Raw genomic sequence first — 26,320 nt, forward strand, 5'->3', positions numbered from 1 at the left:
ACCGACACATAGGATACGTAAACGTATTAACAGTTTCGGCCAAATGTATACGATATATTCCACTCTCAGCAATCCACAGCGATCTTCTGAGAGTAGAATACAATCCTGCGCAATAAAAAAATAATAATAAAAAAAAAAGTCTCCCTATTCACAAAAACAAGAGATTCCACCATCACCAAATAATGTAAATAAATAAAGGAAGACAAATATCCCCCATCTCTTTAAGCAAAGATTTGACACGGTAGTTCGTTTGAGTTTACTGGAAAAAACTGGATCAGTACGAATCCAGACTTTAGACTTGATTGCAAATTACTTGAAAGAATTCTCTGGCTCAACAAAATACATGTTTTCTAAACCAGTTGAAATGTAAATTATGTCGCTTCCACTTGAATCGTGAAGTTTGGTCTTTTAATCTTCGATTATTATTACATTGAAAATTCTATTATTGAAAGTACTGACACAATTAAAGATTAAGCGTCTTATTCAATCTGACCTTCATCCCTCGCGCCATATTGATTTCTTAGACGTTAAGCGTTGTTGTTGCTATTTTTTAGGAGCATTAGCAACTAAGGCCATATTGCTCCGGGAAATGGAGTGGTCATTCCCTGACCTTTCCGCATACTCCGTATTTGGTGGTGACGGGCTCGAACTCCGGTCTAATCAAGAAGCGTGTGCTACGCACTGCTGCTCCTTCCCACCTGGCTACGGAGGCGCCTTAAGCGTTGTTGTTGCTTGATTTTTAAGAGTGACAAAGTTATAAATTCTTCTCTACAAGCAGCTTATACTTTCGTTTTTGAATATTGTGATGTCATTTGAACCTCATAATAGGAATACCGGTCTTAAAGATTTGAGAGAATTCAAAACCGACGAAACTTTGAAGAAATTGGCCATCTTTTCAAAATCATCCCTCTTCCAGACGACAACCCTGTGTGCTACTTTGTGTACAATAACAAACTGTTATTGATGCTCCAATCTTTTCTCGAACAAATACTTTTCACTATACCTCTCTTGAATTCTCGTTATAAAGCTTTTTCTCATTGCCTGTCCCTCGTGCCCAACGTATACTTGTTAGCCTTTGTTGAGTTTCTTTAAGGTAATAAATGGTCACCATAGTGATTATAAGCTAAACCCATCTATGTATAAGAAAATGCTTTTTACTCTATTTCATTAATTTTATACAAATTTTAATGTGTGATTTTCTCTAATTCTCAGTTTTCTCACCAAAGTTTGGGATCTGCGTGCCTAAGTGGGCGAGAAGTACGTAAGTAAATAAATTAATTAACGTCTATAGTATTATCGATGTATTTCTTTTAATGTACACAATTTTGTAATCTCTTGTCATGCAGCATTAGATTCTTGCAAATATGTCTCTCAGCTTATGCTTTTTTATTGTTTATCATGTTCTCTGACTAAGGTGGAGTTTTTTTCTTTTAATCAGTTAATTAAATTTTAATGATTATTTTATCATTATTATTAACCTTACCGGCTATAAACCGTCAAGGACATTAAAAGATGTATTCATATCTTTGCAATAAAGATTATTTATTTATTTAAATCATTATAATCACCTTAGCTGAAGGAGTTTCACAAAATGATACATATTTCCATAAGTGAACGTAGTGTTTTAAATTAAATTTTATTAACAGTCTGCAATTATTTTTAGAGATGCCTACACCATCAGGCATCTCTCATATTGTGGAGTTATACTTCGCAGCTGCCTTGCCATCGTTGCAACACCAGAGTGCCTGCCCACCCACCGAAGAGGAGGCAAACAGCTCCGAACCGGTGCCGTCTAGGTGGTGGCATCCCCTGAAAATAAGTAACAATAGTCTTCTCCTATGGTGAAGAGTTACTTATTCGCGGTAGTGCAATATTATGGCAACTCGTTGTGAAGGCACAATATGAGATATGCATAATGATGCCAATCTTAACTATTTAGTAGTTATCTGTGAACATCTGATGCATTTGCACTAAATTGTAAGCATAAAACTATATGTTCTCGAAACTTAGCCGTTCAATTCAATTACAACTGTATAATATTTATTGTTCTTTATCCCACATACTTTTAAGTCTCTTTTGTCTACATATACACCATGCTGTCACTTTATTAGGTACACCTACCTAGTAGCGTGTTGCGCCTCCTTTAGCCTTCAAAACAGCCTTAATTCGTCTAGGCATGGGTCGAACAAGATGCTGAAAACGTTGTGCAGGAATGGAGTATCATGCAGACATGAGTGTGTTACGCGGTTCCTTGAGATTCGACGGAGGTGTAGGCCTGCAGCGAACAGCCCATTCCAGCTCATCCCAAAGAGCTTCAACAGGATTGAGATTCGTGGATTGAGCGGGCCGCTGCAGCAAAGAAAAGTCATTGTCATGTTCCTGGAACCATTCCATAGCGATTCGGGATTTGTGCACCGGCGCATTATCCTGCTCAAAGTAACGATCTGACTGAGGATAAACTGTTAACATGACTGATGCACTTGGTCAGCTACGATGTTCAAGTACGATGCACCAAAACCTTAAACAACTCCAAATTAACTATGCTCACTTTCGGCCTTTTTACATCTAAGCGATATTTTCCCACGCAATTGAAGACACGCGTATATGTATATATTACACACGCATATATATTTTATATGTACGTGTGTGTATATATACATATATATATATATATATATATATATATATTTTTTTTTTTTTTTTTTTTTATAAGGTCGCCGAAATCTCAGGAAATTAGGCGGCAGGACCTGCCAGGGTAAAGATAGTCTACTAGGTTCCTGGTCTGCCTCCACGGGGCGTAAGTAGGGCAACGTTGGGCCTCAGCAGGGGTCTAGCGGCTAAACGACCAGATGAACAACGGTACACAACATAGCACAAATTCAATACCCACACACTTTTAAATCTCTGGCTTTCCCAGGTAACTGGCACACCCACCATATAAGCAACGCGGAGATGAGGGGAACCCCTGGTGCCGCTAGACATCAACACACTTTACGATGTGGCATTCAGACGTGAATCTATGGGTATCAATGGACCCCAACGTGTGCCAAGAAAACATTCCCACACCATAACACTGCCCCCACCACCTTGCACAGTAGTAGTCGTCGTCAGACATGACGGGTCCATGGATTCATGTTGTTTTCGCAAAATTCTGAACCTTTCATTAACATGATGCACCAGGAACTTCCACTCTTCAGACCAAGCAACTGTTTTTCAATCCTCGATAGTCCAGTGCTGGTGTTGCTGTGCCCACAGGAGGCGTGTTCTCTTTATTCATTGATAACAAAGGTACGCGATGTGGCCGTCAGCTGTTGTAGCCCATTCGCGACAAAGTGCGTCTAGTGGTTCGTTGGGATATTTTGTTCTGTGCACCAAGGTTGTATTCTGACGTGATGTGCGACATTGTGGCCAGTCTATTTGCTTGCACAATTCTAGCCATCCTCCTCTGACCTCTCTCATCAACAAGCGATTTTCTTCCACAGGAGTGTCGTTGAGAGGATGTTTTCTTTTCGTTGCACCATTCTCGATACACCCTTGAAACTGTGGTGCGTGAAAAGTTGAGGAGAACTGCCGTTTCAGAGATGCTTTGTCCAGCATGTCTTGCACCTACTACCATGCCACGTTCGAAGTCCGTCAGATCACTCCTTCCCATTCTTACTACGGTTTGTACGCTTAACTGATACTAGAAAGGTTGTTCTACTGCATTTTTTTCCACAACTGTGGTCATGTGACTTGCAACGTTGTGGTACGAATCATTTGTGTGCGCACTTTATTAGGCGTGTACCTAATAAAGTGGCGACACAGTGTATATCTTTCTTCACAAGCAACATCACGTTCACAAGTCTTACAATAACAATAAACGAGAAGCGTGCACGGACTGTTTTAGAGTTTACAATACCGCTTTAAAACTACATTTAATCTATGAATTTCATTTTTCCATACAAATTGCTTGGAAAATAAATAAAATTATTACCCCATTTCCATTTGTCCGATTTTAATGAAATTTGTGATGGCTCGACAAATATTTCTGTATGAGCCAAATATAAAAATTTCATGAAAATCAATCCAATGGCAGTGCCCCATGCGGAGGCTTGTTGGCATATAGGCTAACAAGCCTAAAAAACTGAAATTTTTGGTTTCATAGAACTATAACAGAATATTTCTCTGTAGTTGTTAAATTGCGAGACGTTGATTAGCTCGCTACAAAGACAGAAACAAATTATATTCCTCCTGAGATTTCCCAACATTTCAGTTATTTTTGTTCGTCTAATATTTCAACAATAAATATCTATCAGAGGTGTACGCGCGATATGGAAGCGGCGGCTTTCTCCGTAATCAAGGCGATTTTCTTGTAATCACATATCTGTGCAATGGTATGAGAAATCATCTACCTCTTCCCACTGGTCATTTTGCTCTTCTTTTTCTCCGCCAGGTTGCTCCCTTGATACTCACTCTCTCCCTCTCTCTCTCTCTCTCAAACCACCCAATGTGCTGATTTGATTGGAACCTAGCACCGCTCTACGCACGGTAATGGCAGCTGTCACTGCATATAGATGACGAGAACAGTACGCATCCGTTTATTAATAAAGATCTGCACGTGAAAGAGCATTCCCTGCTTTCTTAAAGATGAAGTTCCAGTAGCTTCGTACACCGGGGACGGAGAAACATACCAGAAGAAAAGTTTCCCCCCCACTTCGTCCTGTCTCAGACTGTTTCTTTATTGGTAGTTGGTTTCAGACTGATAACAACAAACGGTTCTCTGTGAGAGTCTCGGAAACATCCGTGTCATTGCTCAACAGAGTGCATAAACTTGGTCTTACATACGATCTTAGAACCACAACAAGTGCAGTGTACACAGAGTGACTTTGCCACTCTCTCTCGCAAATATTGAATTATCCCAATCGATTTTCGAAGGACTGCAAAAATCGTTCCGCATCTAGCGTTTTCCACATTGGTAACCGTGTTGAATGATATGCTATTAAACTGTTACGGGGTATTATTATCTTATAATAAACACAAAGATAAAGTTTTTGTTGCAGATGAAAGTGTAAAAGACGTATTAACAATGGTAGCACAAATGTCAAATATTATTAGAATTGGAGATGTTATGAAAATATACTAGGATAGTTCAAATACGAATGAGAACATTTTTATAAAATATAAATAAAATCTTATTCGCAAAAGTATCAAAAATACAAATATTGTTATCTCTCGAGATAGCCTCCCCTTAATCTAAAAATTTAGCATTTTTTTTTACTGATTTCCGAATGCCTTTTTCGAAGAAGCTTTTTGTTTACTGTTGGAACCAGAATAATTTCGCTATTATCCTAGTTATCTTCAAAATTTTTAATCGCCTAAAAAGCCTTTAAAGAAGTCGGAGATCTCTTGTCATTTGTATCAGATACTTCCAGTGAACTCAATCTGCGTATGTTTTCCAAAACTGTATAGCCACTGAAGGGACAAATGAAACTCGCAGCAAACAGCGGCCTTCTTTCTTGCCAGTTTGGAATATCATTTTAATTTTCCCTCCACATTTAATAAGGTTTTCAGGCAAACGATACCTGCCGCATGGTTTTCTTTTCTTACCCTTCTCTAACACTTCCGTGCGGTCCAGTTCAGTCGTGTGCGATAGACCGAAGTCACAAATCCCTCTTGAATAAACCTGATGAAGAACAAACAGATGCACTTGGCCCGTCTCTGGACAAATTACTTTTATTGCATGTCGTTAATTTTTCCCTCCCCATTAATATTGCCGTTCAGTGTGTCTCTCAACTGTAACTTTCCTTCCAGTTCTGATGCTCCAGATTACTCCCAGACGTATCTTGGTTCCGATAATCCTCTGATTTCCTTCGCAATGTTCGTAATGCATAGAATTTTTTTTTTTTTTTTTTTTTAAATTACTGCGATCATTCGCCAATCTTCATTATTTACGTTATGTATAGTTGAAATGTCCAACCTCTTGATAATTGTTCCAGATTCCCACCCCAATTTGAGTGTTCATCGCTGACCAAGTTTCAGAAATGCGTTTGGACCATTCGGTAACTTGCTGGATGCCTTTAATCAAAACGACTTTAGAGGTCTGAAGGCAGAAGCTTCCAAATCGCCACTTTACTGTAAGGCTGGCTGGTATTCAACACCAAGAAAACGTCACGTGAGAATAAAGACAAAAGAAAAGCACTTTACCGAGCAATACGACGTAGTGTGTCCTCGTACATCTGACGGAACCATGTCCATCTCTTCGTACTACTCGGAGATAATAAGGTAAGGGATGTAACCCCAATGGTTTCGTAGCATGCAGAGGGCGACTCCGTAGCCAGGTGGGCAGGAGATCAGTGCGTAGCACACGCTTCTTGATTAGACCGGGTTCGAGCCCGTGACCACCAAATGCGGAGGATGCGGAAAGATCAGGGAATGACCATCGCATATCCCCGGAGCATATGGCCTTAGTTGCTAATGCTCCTAATGAAAAAAAAAAAAAGCACGCAGAGCTTAGTTTTTGCCACCAACTAATGATTGTTGAGAACAAACGGAGATCATCAATATAAACGAGCTCACAGCAAGGTAATGAGTTTTCTAATTCTGTGAAAAACTACCGACGCTAACACTTCGGTTATTTTCTTTACTCCAGTCTCCAAAAAAGTGGGAGGAGATACATATTATGTGGTAACTGCGTCTACTCCTGTAACTATTGAGTTAATTACGAGTTCCTGTTTAGAGATATGCGAATGGCAAGTTTTTCTTCAATAAATAAAGAAAGAAATAAGATTATCATATCTTGATGGATGGGCCTTATACAAACCTACACTGTGTTACCAAAAGTATTGAAACGCTAAGAGGAAAGCAACAACTGCTTGTAGATCAGATTTCAAAATTTCTCTCTGTCGGCCAGTTAACAGTTAGTATTTTCTTGGCTGCAAAAGGTGTCATCTCGTTTATTTGATTAGAGAGCGAATGACTAATGCACCTCGCGGGCAGCATAGTGCATGTACGCGTCATCCTCTCGACACCGGGCTTTCCAAGGCACGGTTCAAATCTTGTCAACGAAACGAGGAATTTTTATGGGCTTTTCCACAACGTGGATGAGTTAATCGTCTCAGGCGGGGATAGCATGGTGTTTTTGTCCACCAATCGACCACAGAAAGCACGCAATTTAAAGACATAATATGTATGGTTCAATGTGGTCTAAGTCACTGATACACCTAAAATATACCACAACTATTAAAACTGTTTACTACTGAAAATTACTGATGAAAAATTAAAGCAGGCAATGTTTTCAAGAAGGCATGTCCCATTAGAACAATGCAATGAATATCTCGGGTAATTGACTGTCATTGTGACCGTATGAAACTGGAGGCGTTTCCTTATCCCCTCAGGTCCAGACTTGCACATTCTGGTTATCATTTGTTCGGATCATTAAATGACAGCCGCTATAGTTATACATTTTTTACATTAATTTAATATTTATAATAAATTCATTTTTGCCCATGCTTCCTGTGAGTTACAACCATGCAGAAAACTGCATTTTTGAACCTCATTTAACCGTTTTCGAATTTAACGAACGAAAAAAAGTGACTGAAATCAGAGTACTGTACTGTATATTCTTAGGCCCTCATGAAACAGAGTAAACTGGAAAGTAATGGCGAGCAAGCGTCTCAGTCTGTTTATGGATAAGCTTGCTATCACATCATTAAGTGCTCGTCTGTGCCCTGTTTCTTTAGTATAAATCTTTAGTATAACTTCTAACCTCATTTGGAATTTTTTACAAAAGCAGTGGCCCCCAAATATTTTTGGTCGCGCACGCTTATTTTACTTAAAATGGTTACCTGTTGTGTATCTTGCTATTAATAAAATAAAAAAAATAAAAAATAAAAGGATTAGCGCGCACCCCGGAATAAAAATTAAATATAAGTTTAATATATTTTTTATTTATAAATCATTAATTTATTAAATCATTAAATTACGATGTAGTTTAGGGCTAAAGCCTCAGGTTACGTAAAGAGTTTAACTAACGTACAAGTTAGTGCAATTGCACATTTCAGTACATAGCCAACTACCTAAGTAGTTATAAATTGGCATCATTAAGTACCGTATTTCCCCATGTATAAGACGCACTTTTTTTCGACAAATTTGGGGTATAAAAAATGGGTGCGTCTTATACAATGGTTGTAGATTTTTTTTTTTTTTTTACTTGCATTTCCCGCTTTTTCGCGCTGTTATCTCTGCGCTCATTGTTTCGCACTTGTTACCGGTATATTAGGTTACGTTTTTCCACGTTCTGCCCAGAAATGGCTCAGAAAAGATTTTCGTACAGTGCTGAATTCAAGTTATAAGTGATCGTTTGCAAAAGTGAATAGAAATCGTGCTGCTGAACGTAAGTTTGGTCCTCCTCCAACTGAGAAAACAATCCGAAACTGGCTACGGGAAGAAGAAACCCTACTGAAAAATGCCACGGCAGAAGAAGGCCAGTACTAGGAAGGATGTAGTTTACCAAGATCGTCGATTCAAAAGTTAGAATAAAAGTAGGATGCCAGTAAGTCAGCTTTAGCTGAGAATACGATAAAAACCATCAGGTTTCAACAGGGATGGAAGTATAGATAGGCAAAAGTTGCGGCCAATAGCTTTGGTAAGAGACTAGAATGCTCCCTGCGGTTTGAACAAGAAGCAACTTTTCTACTTTTAGACTGTTCAAAATATTATTATTATTAGCCAAATGGTGCAAGGAAGCCTGAGGCTTATACTGCACTAGCCAAAAAAAAAAAAAAAAAAAAAAAAAAAAAAAATTTAGTTATCCTGAGAGAGAGAGAGAGAGAGAGAAATCATCAAGAAAGAGAAGAATGATGATATCCAGCTAAGGACGATAAAGGCTGAGATTTTAAGGTGGAGTGCGGAATAAAGGATTTCATCCCTACAAGAATAATTTCGCCGACACAATCTGAGCAAACACTGATATCACAAGGTTTAAAACAGTAATTCAACCAAGGAAAAGAAGAATAGCTATCTCGCAGTTCATATTATCAAAAGGTTTGAAATTGGTTGGAGCAAAAGATAATTGGGATTCTGCCAAAAAAAAGTAAGTGGGGCTTGGCAGACTAAGTGGAAATGGACATCATTAATATTGGAACTTAGACTAGGTGTATTTGTGACATGAATGAGGAAGGAAGTGCTTGGGAAATTTAGATCTGTTCGCAGATAAGTGTTTCTATTAGTTTGACTATTCCTGATTCATCCAGTAGATAAAGTAAAAGTAGAGGGGGGCTGTTATACGAAGTAATGAAGTTTGAATGCGGTGTACGCACAGCAAGAATATACCCAGCTCCTTGACATAAAGTAAGTGGTCTCGGCAATGTTCCCCGCTTACACATAATTTGGAAACCGCCACCACCTTCCCCAGTCACTACGTGGCAGATTTAGAGGCAGCGAGATTATACTAGCTGATCCAGATGCGATACCTCCTAGAGTTACCAATAGGTTCGTTCTGGTGGACTATCCAGCGGCCGGCCTGCGAACACTGTTTCAGAGCTGTACCCTCGAAATGTAAGGAAGACTGGATCTCACAATGATGCGCATCCTTAAAAGAGGAGATTCCAAATTAAAAACCTCACCTCAAAAGGCATCATTCATGCTGCATGGCCGAAGAGATGGGGATTGCCAGAGCTTTTCTCTGGAGAGAAAATATGGATTTCAGCACTTCAATTCTCCAGTAAGCAAAGTTAGTGGTATTGCACCAGTTGGTGAGAGTCACTTAACACGTAGTATTGCCTGGTGACACAGAAGAGTAGCATTCCTCTGTACGGTATGGTATGGGCATCATACCTCGACCCCTGCTTACTTTGGCTCGCAACTGGGTAATATATAGTGTGTTTAGGGTCTAACGGCACCAGGGGTTTCCCCCATCTCCGCGTAGTTTTACCTTGTCGTGTGATACAGTACACTGCACAGGCCAGAGATTTAAAAGTGAATGGATATTGTGGCGTGCACCGTGGTTCTTCTGGCCATTTAGCCGCTGGGACCCTGGTGGATCCCAACGTTGCCCACACTAAGCCCCGTGGATTCAGACCAGATACACCAGTAATTTGTTTTACTCTCGCAGGCCCTGGCCACCTAATTTCCTGAGATTTCAGTGGCTAGGGCCTATAAAAAAAAATAAATTAAAAAAAAAATAAATAAAAAAAAAGGGGGTGATAACACTAGAATTGGAAAAGCCAGGTGAGCGCGGTTTAATTTTGTAAAATTTAAATTTGGATGTGTGGGACGTGCGCTAGTGTACAGATTGAGTAGGGGAGAGAGACTGAAGGCTGGGGGAAAAAGTCAGAAGTATGGAGCCGAAAGAGAATACGACCCCAATGATTTCCAGTGGGGCAAGCCCCTGCCTCACCAGGAGAAAGTGGGTGGGAGGGAGGAAGGAAGGAGACAACAAATCGTTCCCTCCCCCACCAAGATAGGGAAAGAAAGTGGGCGATGCTAGGTGCCCTACCCAGATCGCCAACTGGCGAGGTGGCAGCTTAGCTGCACTCTGGGTAGCGCTGTCCAGTATATTAGGTGCAGTGTTTCAGAACTTGCACACGGAAAGGGGATGGAGGGAAGATACCTAGCGTTATTAACAGTCTCGCCATCGTGAATGTGCAAGCAGAGGTTTGATTATAGCAGAACGATCGGACTTCACCGATATTCAGTCCACTTGACAAGTATTATTTGACTATCAGTTCCATCAACGTTTTATATTTTGAAGTACAACCCCTAGCTTGTCATACCTGAGACAATGTATATGACAAGCTTCAGGGACTAAGGTGATAAATTAGGGGGAACTCCCCTACCCCTTCCATCCCAATAACGTTTCATATTTACAAACTTTTAAGAGCCAAACTTCATAAACTTAAGCGGTTGCTATTTTCTACCTATATAGCTATCTAAAAAAATAAAATAATGTGTGCGTGTGTTCTAAACCATATTTCATATAAAACTAAAAATGATTCAAAATCTTAAATACCATACAGTGCAATAAAGTTATTAGGAAGCCGGCAGCTCGCCATTGAATGCTTGAATTCACTTCACAAACAATAAACCAAATAGGATATAATCCATTAATTAAAACTAACACAGAAACTAAGGCATGAAGGCGTTATTCTAAAAAAATAACTGTAATATTATGTTTTCGTTATATAGATACATGAGCCAATAATACCATACATTCCTCAGCAGTCAACTGCGTCCACAGAAACATTTTGTTTCTAAAGTAACACTAGTTAGTACAGTTCTCTATTCTCGTATTTCTCTATACATTAAAAAAAAAAAAAGTTTTCCTTCTAATGATATTTATTCGAGCCAATGGGAGAAGAGGGCGGTGCAATTACGTCACTACAAATGCTCAGATAAATAATTACATAGGTCAGTTACTAATTAGATATCGATCAGTGCGTTTCGACAGGTGTCTCTTTTACGTAGGAAAGATTCGACTTACTCCGTCATACCTCTACATTTTACTTAGAAAAGCGTGCGCGAGGTTTGGCGAGTAAAGCGAACAGGGGGCAAAGCCCCTTAGTTTATATATTAATTTTATTATTATTTTTTTTACTTATATTATTGTTCAATTTTTATTATTACCAAAGTTTGGTCTTACACTCTACTTGTGTTTCAGTTGAGGTGACTTAGGACAGCACTTTAGGGGATTAATATTTTTTTTTCGAAATGAGACTAGGGTTGCCACTTCTCTGAGTAAAACAAGGAGACTCCAACTTTACAACCTAATCTCCGGGATCTGTCATCACATCTCGAGGTCAGAGCGATAGAGAAAAAATAAAATTTCCATTCCATACTCAAGCAAATGTGAAAATGTTGATAAGGTGCTAAACTGAAAATAAGAAATCTATACGATAAATACTTACCACAAAAAAAGTATTTGTTTTTCTACGAAATAACAGTTGACAATTTTTTTTTTCGTTAAAATAATCTAAAATGTCAGAAGCATTTCAGATAAATTTTTTACCCGCACCAGTTGTTGTTATGGAGATTTGATGGCGCATAAGCTGCTTTGGCTATAATGCGCCGCACCAGTTGTATAAATCACTTTTAAATAACTTTTGGTTCTGCACAAGCTATCTGAAAAAAATTTTTGTAGAAATGCGCATTTTGTGAGTAATAAAAAAAAATCTTTAAATTACATAAGTACAAAAATAAATTAATGAAGGGTAATCCGCGAGCCAAACAATTTTTTTTTTCTTTTTTTTTTTTTTTATGCGGTGGTTTTTCGTACAAAATTATGGTACGATATTTTATAGAACAGATACGGTACAAAAGATACTTTAGTACGTTATGGAATTAGGTGCGATAAATATTCCCAGTTAGAATTACGAAAAAAATTTTTTTTCGTAACGTACCATACTATACTATACTATATCGTATCTCCTGCCTTGCATGCCATTTCTTGTATTCACTTAAGTGAACGACCGCTCGAAAATTACCTTATTAAGGTTAATTAGCCTCGTGGTAAGTTAGAATTGCTCATCTATTACAAGCTGTCTTGACACCTGAAACTTAGACATCGCCAAGAATTCCATGAGGGAAAGGCGAGGGCAAATCAATTTAATTAAAACAGGAAACTTAGTAATGATTACAAAGGGTGTACTCTGCCTGGTCAACACTGATCAAACGATGTTCACCGACGGCTCATGCAAAGAACTATGAATGTTCTGTGCAAGCAACGGCATACAATGTCAGCTGTATGATCAGGGTTGTATTGTATCTCCACGGTTACCTTGAAACGAAATCGATTTCTGTCGCCATGGTGTCATATTTAAATAGCTGTCAGTGTTATGCAACGATCATAATTAAACAACTTGTGTGGTGTCACCTGATCTTATGCATTAGTAAATTCTCACAGCCAAAAGGCAGAGGCCGTGAATTTTATGTCACCTGATCTCTTTAACAGCTGAGCCGATGCGTTGAAGTTCTTTGCCAGTGTAAATTGGGTTGGCAGCAACCCAATTATTCGTGAATTGGAGGGACAGTAATCGGCTCCATTAAAAAGGATTCTCATTTTAAACATGAGGGTTATGTACTGCATCAATATAAAACAATAAGTGAATGGGTACTGTTCAAATAAGAATCTGTTATCTGGTGCAAAAGTAATGTTCATTTGTGTGTCGCCTGATAGTTCCGCTGGGAACTCGCAAGACCGGATTGCAGTAGAACTAAATGGATGCTTTGTTTTATACAAATCGTAAAATTCAGGTCTATCTTATGTAGCTACTGAATAATGTCCTTGAACGTCCGTGACACGCACAGTAATGGTTGAGTTTCCGTCAGCGTCCAGGAATCTAACGGCTTGAACCGTAAGTTATCGTTCACTTGAGAAAAGAAAAGCATTACGGAGTAGATACTAGTTACGAGCTAGTTCCGTCATCGCCCAAGGAAAACATCAAAACGTGGAAGGAAGGGGAAAAAAGTCTCACGCATGAAGAGACTTGGAAAGACAGAAGAAATAATACTTCCTTTTTCTGCTGCAAATACAAGGGGAATGATGTATTAGAAGGGACAAATGGCAGTTCGTCAATTTATAGGCAAGAGATCATCGAAATCTAACAGGAGCATGCGCTTTCTGGTTCCATTTTGCGAATGATTGAGAAGTGGCTGCGCTCACGAGGCCTTCAAAACAAGATAACTCTTTTAACGAGAAACGATGTCGAGGCTGCGACCTCTGTGTTATGAGATGACGATGATGCATGATTGGCCTCCGCTTCTCAGCGCTACCGGTTACCTGAAGTAAACTGCCTAGTCACACAGTTTACGGACACTTCCGCAGGGCAGCGATAAGTGCACGACACTTTTTCGCAAACAAGTAACTTGAGTATGTGAGTCATCCTCAGAGGCTGCTCATTTCACCACTGGAATCCTGCTTCAGTCGACTCTGCGTTTAAAAGTATTCAGACTTTCAGGATTTGATAACAAGCGTATTTAGTATTTATTTCTTTTATTATTGGTTTTTAAATGATTACTGACATTATGAACATGTGACCCCAGGGGCGCACATCTGGTGAGTATGGGCTTGGTAGACCCAGGGTCCTAAGCTGGATATCATCATTCTTCTCCTTCTTGGTGATTCCCTTCTCTCTCTCTGGCAACAATTTTTTTTTTTTTTTGGCTGGTGCAGCAAAAGCCTTAGGCTTCTTTGCACCATATGGCTAATTATAATAATATACGGTATTTCAGGTATTTTAGCTTGTAGTGCTGAGTCAGAGGCATGTCCAGCGGCGCCTGGTTGAACCGCTTCCAAAACTTTCATATTATCATGGCCTGCTTTTACTACCACTATGGTAGCTGTAATATCCAGTGTTTTCTAGGGAAATCCAATAATCAGAATAATATCTTCGTAGTTCAGGAGCAAATCGCTTTGTAAATTGCATCATGGGAAAAATTTGCCTGTAGCTGGTTAGCGATAATGTCTGACTGCACGCTTCGTTGTCAATCAAGCTGCGTGCTGAAGCTTCTTGTTGGTTTCTATTAATCTAGTTGGCAGCTACTATCAATCAAAATCATTTCCATTCGAATCGAGTCTTCACTAATTATGCTTTTGGAAATGATCTCATTAAAAACTAACGACCCATTCAAGAATTTAAGTGTCTTATTGCAGTCTTGTCAAATTGGCACCTCCAGGTGGGCAGGAGCAGTAGTGCATAGCACACGCTTCTTGATTAGACCGGGGTTCGAGCCCGTGCCCACCAAATACAGAGGATGCGGCAGGTCAGGGAATGACCACCGCATATTCCCAGCCCGGATAAAGGGTGAGGGTTGGCTTCAGGAAGGGCATCCGGCCGTAAAAATTGCATGCCAAAACAATAAAAATGCTGACCCCATATAATAATGGGAAAAGGCGAGGACAAAAAAAAATTGCAGTCTTGTCATCTCTCCTGCCGCATCAATCTCAATTCAGACTTCCAAATTTCTCGCTTAAATTCAGCGTTCTTCCTCAGTTTTTAAGACAAAAGTTATAATCCTTCTCCACAAGCAGCTTATACTTCTCGTTTTTCACCATTGTTTTATCATCTGGTCACCACCACAACAATGCCTGTATACAAGATCACAGAAAATTCAAATCAGATTTGTCTTTCACCAAAACTATGAATCACTTTGCCTCGTTTCCGACTGGTCCATCTTTCTCCATCTTACTAAAACAAATGTATCCCAACTATTGAGATAAACAAAACAAAAAAATGAGACATCCAGTTCTTCTTGTAGCGCAAAGAAGGGCAATCTGCTTGTTGAGATCTACAAAAGGGCACAGGAAAGAGTACCGAGTTGTTAATTACTGGAATATGTTACCCCAGTGGGTGGCTGAGCCACACAGCTTGGAAATTCAAAGGTCAAGCTAGTGAGACAGCGTGGGTGTGTGCTAATTGCCAAAGTTTAGCACACACACCCACTAAGGCGACAGCATATAGGGTCTTTAAAAATTGCACGTATTCTGTGGACGATTTGCCTGTTTTCTGGACTAAAAACCGGAGTTTCTGGAGAGAGAAAAAAAAAAAAAAAAAAAACACGCAAGCCTCGCCTGAGACCGACCAACTCAACTACATCGTGAAATATCCTATAAACATTCCTCTTGTCACTGTCGAGATTCAAGCCCGGGCATTTTTAACCTGGTGTGTGGAAGACTGTGTTTATCCACTAGGGCAGGGGTCGGCAAGCTGCGGCTCTTTAACTTTTAGCCCACATGACGCACAATTTGAAATGGAGTTAGAGGACTTAAAAATCAAGGACATGTGGAGGGCAATACTAAAATGCCTTAAAACTGAAATTGAGGATTTTGAGAGGCAAAAGGCTGCCCTGGCAATTTACACAACTAGATGGAAATAGATGAGTTGGAAGAGCAAGACCAAATTATGTTCCATGCCCGGAGCAGCTTACCGGACACGTATACAAATTTAAAAATACTTGCGTTTGGTCTTCTCAACTTTTTAGTTCGATGAATTTCTGCGGACAAATATTTTCGAACATGAACTATTTTAAAAATAAATCAAGAAACCGTCTGAACAATACGAGTCTCTCAGCATGTTTAAAGGCATTGTATAAAAAACATAATAGAAGTCCTGTTGTCACGAAACTTTACTAGACATGTTGGATAGACAACGTGTGTGTGATCGAGACCCGCTAATATTTTAAAATCGGACAAATGCTAAATTATTGTGATTTTCTCTTGTAGAGAATCTGTTTGCTCATTTTGAATTTAAATCAATATTTTGAATTTAACCTAATAAAAATAGAATATTAAATATAATAAATAGGATATTAAGGAATATTAAAATTTTGAAATATTACACACACACACAGTATATACACCGATAAGCCAAAACATTATGACCACCTACTAATACACTGGTGTGCAAAACTTAAGGACCAGTCAGGTTTTCGCCTGTAGCTTCTCATAGGAGTACCTGAATATGGGAAAAGCATACCAAAGGAATCTAGTGAGGTACAGAAATGAAGGAAACAACACCGAAAACAAAACGGTACAGAGGGACTTTATTCAAAAATGGCAACATAGCAATGGCTGCCATGATACAGATGCATCACTGCCAAAGATGGAACAAAGGGAAGAGGTGATCCTCAGTAGGAGATATGGCCACCCTTAATGTCGATGCAGGCTTTGCACCGCCTGTCCATATTTAGAACAATGTTGTTCATAAGTTCTTGCGGTAACGTCGTCCATTCCTCTGTCTGCGCCATCTTCAGCTGGTGAACATTTTCTGGTGGGTGTGGACGTGCCGCTAGGCGTCTCCCCAGAGCGTCCCATATGTGCTCAATGGGATTTAGATCAGTCGGAACGGGCAGGCCAATCCATACGAACAATGTCCTCACTTTCCAAAAGAATATCAACAGCTGCAGTGCGATGGGGTGTGGCGTTATCATCCATAAACGCGAACTCGGGGCCAATGGCACCTCGGAACAGACGCACATCGGGAAGGATTTCCTCAGCACAGTAGCGTGCACTGGTTATAGTACCGCCTTCCAGTATCTGGAGTTGTGCACGTCCATCCAAGATAACGCCCCCCCCCCATACGAGAACACCTCGACCGCCATATCGATCCTTTTCAGTGATGTTTGCGGGGTGATACCGTGTGCCAACCTCTCGCCAGATTAGCTGACGTCCAGAATCTCTGCTGAAACTGAATCTACTCTCATCAGTAAAGAGTACCTTACCCCACTGCGTTGCTGTCCAGTCCTTGTGTTCGATGCACCACTGTAAACGGTGTCTCCGATGGGCAGGTGTTAAAGGAAAACAGCGTCCTGGTCGTCGGGCAAACAGTCCACTTTTGTGGAGTGGCCTGGCCACAGTAAACCGCGATATCCTGCGTACTGTGCAGCTGGTTTGCAATGGATCCCACTGTCGGTCCCTCTTGGCCTGTAGGAGTATATAGCAGTGATCATATCATTGGGTGTTGTTTTTCCTAGACGACCACCACTGGTCCTTCGAACAGCTGTACCTGTAGTTCTGAAGGCCGACCACGCACGTGAGACGATGCTATGGGAGATACCGAACTCTGCAGCCATACTCCTCACACTTCGACCTTCCCAATTATTCGACCCTGGGTAAAGTCATCCAGATGTTGTCCACTGCCCATTTTGTTGTCTGTAGCAGTGTATGAAACCAAACGAGCGTCTGTAACAATCGTGCTCACCATTCGGTAATTTGCACATAACTGCTGCTTTTATTTGTTTATGTAAGCCCTCTCATCACGATTCAAATTTTTGCATGTGCACCAGCTTTCTACTGAACAGCCACAGTCAAATCGCCACAGGCTGTTTCGTTTGATTTTATGGTTGTAACCTTTAGAAATAGTGTTGGTCCTTAAGTTTTGCACACAACTGTATGATGTTGGTTCTCCACGTGCAGCCAAAATAGCTCTACCCAGCGAGGCATGGTCGCTACAAGATTTCTAAATGTGTCTTGTACTATCTGGTACCAACAAGTAACATGAGGGCAGTTAGGTTAATTAATGAATTCATCTCTAACAGAGTCTCTCCACTCGCTTTCTCATAGACGCACTGTTTCTGCTGCATGCCTCTTCTACAGATACTTCCATGGGCAGTGTTCTTCTGAATTGGCTTCTATAATTCCTGCTCTCTCTTTCAAAACAGTCCGAACACGTGCCGTCACTAGCCAACATCCATTTACTGTCCAACTTCAAACCCACAGAACCAACTTTTCATCTTCCTCATTTATTCATTCAACTGCCGTTTTCTGGAACAACCTTCCTTCATACGTATTTCCTGAAAATTACAATCTACAGAAGTTCAAGTCCAATGTCAACAAATATCTTCTTTCGTCTTCTTAACCTCAAACCCAAGCACGGTACTAAGTACTATAGGTTATAATACTTCTCGTGTTTGGGGTTCACATAAAAAAAAGTAACCAGCAGATCCTTTAACTCCTGTAAGTTCCGCGGTTGAGACACCGCAGATCGAAGTTGCTGTTCCAACACAAACCACAGATCCTCGATGGGATTGATGTCTGGGGAATTTGGAGGCCAGGGCAATACCTCGAAGTCTTCCTCATGTTCCGCGAACTAGTCTCGAACAATCCTGGCAGTGTGGCATGGCGCATTATTCTGCTGAAAGACGGCACCGCCAGAGGGAAAGACCGTTGCCATGAAAGGGTGTACCTGGTCAGCAATGATGTTTAAGTAGGCGGTAAACGTTAGAGTATCCCAGCAGAACATCGCCCAAAGCATAAACCGCCACCACCGGCTTGTTTTCGTCCCACTGTGCATCCAGGCGCCATCACTCCCCAGTTAAACGACGCACACGTACCCGGTCATCCACATGGTGCAACAGGAAACGTGATTCATCGGACCAAACGACCTTCTTCCAATCACTCAAGGTCCAGTTTCGATGCTCGAGTGCCCATTGTAGGCACTGTCGCCGGTGAACTGGCCTGCGGGTTACCATAATGGCCTGTGTCAGTATTCCACGCCATGCCAGTCAGGAAAAGTTACAGCATGGTGTCAGCTTGGATAACCACGAGGCCCCACAGGGCCTGCATAGTCATCAGTCTGTCCAGTGAAGAGGCTAAGATAGAACATGCAATTAATAATAACTTTCATTCACTCAACATTCACACAATTTTATAGTTTTTTCTTACACTTTTTCTTTTATATATTAGATTAGATATCGATCAGTGCGTTTCGACAGGCGTGTCTTTTACGTAGAAAAGATTTTACTTACTCCGTTATACCTCTATATATTACGTAGGAAAGCGTGCGCGGGGGTTGGCGAACAAAGCGAGCAAGGGGCGAAGCTCCGTAGTTATTTATTATTTTATTTTTGACTAGAGTAGCAAAAGTCTACAGCTTCCTAGCACTATATGGCTAATAAATATTACAAGGCGATACAACACAATATTACAAGACGATAGTTAAAGCCGCATTTGGAATATTGTATTCAATAAAGAAAATCATTACGGAGTAGATACTAGTAACGAGCGAGTTCCGTTCTACAGACCGCACCTAATAAAATACACACAACTTCTGGAGAGGTTCAAACAAGGACAATCAAATTAGTTATCAGCGCAAAACGATGCACGTACTTAGAAAATATGGACTGCAAAGTTGACGTCTAGACATGTAAGGGGCGATATGATTGAGTTGTATTACGGCGTCGGCGGGTTTTGAGTAAAATGAATAAGGAAAGTCTGTTCGCCCTTGTATATGAGATGAGGACCAGAGGGCACGAATATAAAATATCTGAGAATAACGGAGATTGGATATCATGAGATTCACCAAGGGGAGCGGGTTGTCGAACAAAGGAATAAGTTGCCTCGCAACCTGGCAGAGGCACTGTCTGACTAAATTCAGAGGAATTAGATTATTAACTTGTGGGAATGGGAATACACTGTTTGTTATTTTTTTATTTTATTTATTTTTTATGCAGAGAAAGTCTTCTTCCTTGCATAATTTGGTCTTACTAATACCTGTCACCATTCAGGCGCCTCCGTAGACAGGTGGGCAGGAGCAGCAGTGCGTAGCACACGCTTCTTGATTAGACCGGGGTTCGAGCCAGTGACCACCAAATACGGAGGATGCGGAAGGTCAGGGAATGACCACCGCATATCCCCGGAGCAATATGGCCTTAGTTGCTAATGCTCCTAAAAACCAAGTAACAAACTATAACAAACCTGTCATCAGAGCCGCACCAACCCGGTGGTGCAAATGGTGTACTGCACCAGGGTGGCAAAGACTGAGAGGCGATAAAGACCAATGTTTTGCAAACACTAAAAGAGACGGCAAAAACTAAGGAGACTAAAAGTTCGATGTGTTTTGTCGTATATTATATTAACAAAAAATGAATTTTAAACTTTTTTTTTTTTTTTTTTCAATATTGCTCAGATGTCTGACGGAAGTAAATGACCCTCTCTTGTTATGAAATACAGAAAAAGAAAAAAAAAATGAAAAGCGACCAAATAAAAAAAAAAAGCAAGTTCGATTACCAGGTTTCTGCACATCCAGCCACAACCAAGAACAACCAAAAATACTTTACCACTATTCATGAAGAAACTGAAACACGTGTATTATCACCTGTCCAAGATGTTGACATTCCAATTCAGCAAGAAACGCCGGGTGCAAGTGCAGCAAATTCGGGTGACGAGGAAAGTGAACGAAGTCAGAGGCAATCGTGCAGCCTGCAAATTAAGCCACTTTGCTCTAATCTAAACTCCATGAAAAGTTTAAACAGGATGTTCCCATTAAATACCATAAACCCTAAACTGGTTTCAGGTTAACTGTGAAAAACTGTGCTCCAATAAGGCCTACAGAAAGACTATCTGCCAACAAACAACACTACTAGTTGGAACCCACAGTCTTTTAGTACATACTCTGATTTATGCTTTCATCACAACATTCGAGTACGAAGTTAATAAATTTTAGTGTTGCGAATGCTCTTCTACGAAGACATTCAGAAATGAAGAACAAAATTTTTATATTAATTCACATTTCCTTTATTACTAAACTGTAAATATTTTTGTAAGTTTATCCTCTGCATTGTAAATATACACCTCTGGCTTGCACGCCGTACAAGGGGTGATTTTATCTTACAATAAACTGAAAAATAAATAAACAAGATCACAATAGTGGTATACAAGATCAATTAATTTCACTTAGTGATCCCAGTAAATGGCCACAGAATTTAAATAATAAAATAAGAATTATGTTAGCTGAAAACAAACCAAAACAATTTAATTTTCCAAAAGATAAAAGATAATAATACAAATTTTTTTGCATAAACTTTTCTATTGAATATTACACTAAAAAAAAATTACAAAACGGTGAATCACTTTCGCGTAATTGGTTACTGTATTCTATTTCGCAAAATGCTGTCCTTTGTTATAATTGTAAATAATTTTTAGCTAGTACTGTTTCAGTTCCACTTGGAAACGGTGAATTCAAAGATTGGCAATATTTAACAAGACATTTGAATATTCACGAAAAAAGCAATATGCATTCTGAATGCACTAACTTGTCTGAATATACTTTATATTGTCTACAGCCAAAGCAATATAAATATATTTTCTTTATTTTATTTTTAACATATTTACTTTATGTATCATAATATACGTTATTTTGTGTTTAAAAAATACTTATAAATTATATATTCTTTTGGAAATATTTTTTTTAATTCGCAAAATAAAATTAATATAAGAAAAACGACAGTGGGGGAAGGCAGCAATAAGGAGTTTGCACCAGGGCGACTATATAGCCTGGCGCGGCCCTGCCTGTCATCTTCAACCCACTTGAACTCTCGTCATAAAACTTATTTCACTACCCATCCCTCATAATCATCTCTTGATAACCCCTGGCATTGTTGCTGTGAAGGGTCTATTGTATATACCATGTTTGTATACAATAAAGATAGCACAAGGCGCCTCCGTAGTCGGGTGGGCTGGAGCAGCAGGTCGTAGCACACGCTTCTTGATTAGACCTGGGTTCAAGCTCATGACCACCAAATACGGAGGATGCGGAAAGGTCAGGGAATGACCACCGCATATTCCCGGAGCAATATGGCCTTAGTTGCTAATGCTCATAAAACTCAAATAAACTTGATAGCACTCTGTTCAGTTTCCTTCGGGTAATCAATAAACACAAACTGATTATACATTTAAGGCATCCATTAAGAAAATAAATTACTCTTATCTTGCTTCATTAAGCTTAATTTTGTATGAGTTTCAATCAAGAGCTGTCAAAGATGAGGGACTAAAGGAGCTATTGCCCCATAATCAAAATAATGGCAATTTCTTTACCTGTTACATAATGATTCCCCGGAACAGTGCTTTAGCCTGCCCCCCTCCCCTTTATAAAATCCTAGAACCGTCCCTGATTAAATATACTTCTGTAATTCTCAACTTTTTCAAAAATAAATAGATACTGTATTTGTCACACACTGGCTAGTAGAATTTTAATATTGTACGTTAAGTAGACAAGACATACACATTCGGGTTGCAAGTTTATCGAGTTTAATTTGGAACAAGGCGTTAGTGGTTAACTATCTTAAAGCTGAATAACTCTTATATTAAGAAATTTTACTTAGAACATCTCAATACTATTGAGATGAGAACAAACTATTAAAAGGCTACGTTTCAAGACAATACAGTATACTGTCGAAATAACGGCACATTCAGATCGGATGTATACATACAGCGCAGATGTCTTGCAGTGCCGAAAAAAGAAAACGGCAAGTCACGTGATTACCGTATTTGTTTACGTTCGCCATTTTCAAAGTGAATTCTGTACTGATATCACGGATTATACAGCTGTTTTACATTTATTTTAAATTAAAAACCCCCTCACTATGGCTTCTGAAGTTAATAAACCTCGTACAGAGATGAAAAGTAAAACAACATTAAAGCTTAGTGACAAACTTGATATAATCCATACTATTACATTACGGTCACCTGGAATGTTAATTCATATATCCATGTATATTGTCTGTAAATTGCGTGTGTTCGCTGCTCGATTTGCCTGTTTTACTGGAGGAAAACCCCCAGTTTCTGGGGGGGGGGAACCTTGTTATCTACGCCCGAGGCCCACTAACTCAGCCACGACGTGAAAAAAGCCTATAAAAGTTCCTCGTGTCATCGACGGGATTCGAAACCGGCCTTTTCCATCCGGTGTGGGAAGGACGGTGACGATACCATTGTGCTAAACCCGCGCAGACTAAACAATACAATAAAGAAAATAGAACTGGGCGTAAGCAGAAGTGTATTAATGGCAGAATATAACATTGTATCGTCAACATGTTTGTGTTTTTTTTTTGTGTGTAGTTAATAAAATTGCATTCTTAATCTCTATTTCTCATTTGGCCTCATTATTTCTGCATTAAATACATTAAAAACAAAACTTTCTAGATAACGGCACCTTGAATACCCGAAGGTGCCGTTATTCTGAAAATATACTGTACTACGTCGCAAAATCAGGGCTTACTAATATGGAAAGCTTACAGTTGCCGAACAGATCCGCTATTAACTGACATACTGGAACAGTAACGAATCTCCGGCAACTGTAAGCCTGTTTGAAACGTAACTTGAAGCCCTTGAAACGTAACTTTTTACTCATTAAAAAGGTTCTATGGAAGTGTTCTCAATAAAATTTTTAATATAATAAGAATTAATGACTTCATTATTAATCTTTAACATAATTGCTTTCATTATTATGAAAGCAATTATGTGGATTTAATATGGCATTCTACAACATCTTGTGAAAATATTCATAAAAAATCCTTTTAATGAGATTTTTGTTACTTTAATCAATATTATAAATAATAACTTAAACTGCATTTCGATTTTGTTCTGTTGAAATGCTGTCATAACACTGACACACCCTATAAACACAGCTGTAAACTAACCTTACTTATATCAAAAGGTAAGGTTGCTTTAATACTTTTAAAATTTTCTGTTTATACTCCGGCACGACAACCAAGTCAGTAGAGTTTACAATAAATCGTCAATACAAATATTTATCGTATTTAGTAGTCACGGGTTTGAACCCCGGTCCACTCAAGAAACGCGTGCTATGCACTAGCGCTCCTGACCACTGGGCTACGTCAGACCTTTTACTACATACAAGTTGTTACCTTGATGACACTGCGCTTCATATAATTCGTTATACTGAAAATTGGGATTCCTCATTTTCTATGTGGAAACCACCCTGGACTCACATGCACAATTTAACAAACTTCAATAGGTCAAGCACGTTATCGTAAATAGAATGTAACTGCCAAAGAGAGAGAGAGTTGTCATTTATACGGAGTAGCATCCACGACAATATGTGTATTATATTATGTGAGATTTGCTAACTACAGATGCGACTGAGAAGGCCTTTCAGAATTGTTATATTCTCCAAAAGGAATTGGAACCCAAAAATTGCCCTATCTCCAAAGGAATTCGAATCCAAAAATTGTCCAATCTCCAACAGAATTCGAACCCGATACTATTATACTGTCAAACAGCATCTATCGTTTGAATAAGTTGATAGTTACCTTAATAACTGAGTGCTTATATAAAAAGAATTTCTTTACTTGAATAAAATGGGTCCACATAAATTCGTTGCATGACAGTTCAGTGTACGAAACAATTTGGCGAATAACATTTCCCTGTATGTGACAATTTGCTGAAATTGGTAGCTACGACAACGTGTATCACAAAGATAAGAAATTAACAAAATCAGTAAAGTTTAAATGTTTAAGAAACAAGAGAAATTTTAACGACTTAGGAGAAATGCAGAAATTTATAAAAAAAAGAAAGAAAATAGTATATTTTTTTTTATCCATTTATTTTGTATAAAAGGATTCACGTCGATTCTTCTCATAGGTCCAGAAGACCTATGATTGGAAAGTGAGTACTTGCTTATTTCAGCAGATTCAGTCCATTTTGTAACACCTTTAATGCTAACTAATATCTTTTGGCATATCATCCCTTAGTCAGGAGCGACGAGAGCTGCCACAGACCCTAGTGAAAACGCTTAACTGGGCCAAAGAACTTTTTCATGTAGGGGAATAGGACTCCAATTCCGACCCGTACACAATCTCCAGGGAAGCTTACCCTTAACCCATCCAAGATACTAACAAATCGAACGCACGCCAGAAGATGCGCATTACCCAGCCGCATCCATTAATGATCTCAAATTTGGGTTCTGGAACTACTCCCCCCCCCACATGTTCATTTCCTAATAAAAATGCAACTTACAAAAGTGAAATGAAAGCGCGAACAAGGTTCTCTTGTATCCCAACCTTTAATCTGCCAGTGTCACTTTTTTTTTTTTTTTTAACAGGATCTCCTTTAAAAAAAAAAAAAAAAACATGCAGAATGTGCATTAAAAAACGAAAATGAATAGTACGCTCCATCAAAAATATCAAGAACAGTATCGTGATCACTAAATTCACCATTTACAACACGGAGTGTTAAAAAAAAATTGCATTTTCTGTCTTGCTCTGCCATAACCCTGAATACTACTACCAAAGAATTCGCCGAATCGTCGTAGCCACCAAATGTCATTCAACGAATCGTCGTCGCCACCAAATAAATTGTCTCATACACAGTGTCACACACAGCATACAACGAATTGATCCTAAATAAAACATGGTAGCATATATTATTCTTGAGTAATTTTTTATTTTTATTTCTTACTAATCTGATGTTTACTTTCTGACTTGGCAGTTTTCATTGACAAAGTGAATTCCAATAGCCAATATGTCGTCTGAAATTTCCACCCATTCTGACATCTCAGATACCGATAATTCGACTCCTGTATACGAGTATGATTTAGATGAAGCTTTCAACACCTTCTTCTTGGAGGATTTAATTCCAACAGCTGTTGTGTACGGAGTAACCTTAATTATAGGTTTGCTGGGCAACATACTCATCATCTACACTGTCATCAGTTACAGACGGATGCACACGATAAGCAATATTTTCTTGTCCAGTCTGGCATCTGCTGATTTGTTGGTGATTTTAATATGCGTTCCAGTGAAGGTAGGTGGCGCTCCTGTTTACTAAAAGTTTATTCTAAAAAGTTAAAACGGTATATTTTTTTCGTATAATTAATTACAGATATCACTTTATCATTTGATTAATAAATAGGAAAAGATTCAATTTATGACAAAGTTAATAATTCCGAAATGTTGGAATACAAAACAATGCATCAAATGACGATATAAAATACACGCATAACGCTAAATTATAGTGAGGCCTTTTTTTTTTATCCCCTCTCGGTTCTTTAAGAGAATTCGGATACTCCAAGAATAATTAGACTCAGAGCAATTATTAATATTATTATTCAAC

At 39.2% G+C, this 26,320-nt stretch overlaps 1 protein-coding gene across 1 annotated transcript in view; it reads left to right on the plus strand.

The window, feature by feature from the left end:
- The first annotated feature begins 1,211 nt into the window (after positions 1-1,211).
- Positions 1,212-26,320, plus strand: part of LOC150080758 (QRFP-like peptide receptor) — a 76,294-nt gene continuing 51,185 nt past the window's right edge. The window contains 2 exon segments of the mRNA XM_090381166.1: positions 1,212-1,261; positions 25,697-26,011. Of these exon segments, the coding sequence (XP_090237292.1) occupies positions 25,730-26,011 (282 nt within the window). The 5' untranslated portion in view covers positions 1,212-1,261; positions 25,697-25,729.

This window comes from Mastigoproctus giganteus, chromosome 9, assembly GCF_048544385.1.
Source record: "Mastigoproctus giganteus isolate SK-2022 chromosome 9, ASM4854438v1, whole genome shotgun sequence".
NCBI classification, from domain to species: domain Eukaryota; kingdom Metazoa; phylum Arthropoda; class Arachnida; order Uropygi; family Thelyphonidae; genus Mastigoproctus; species Mastigoproctus giganteus.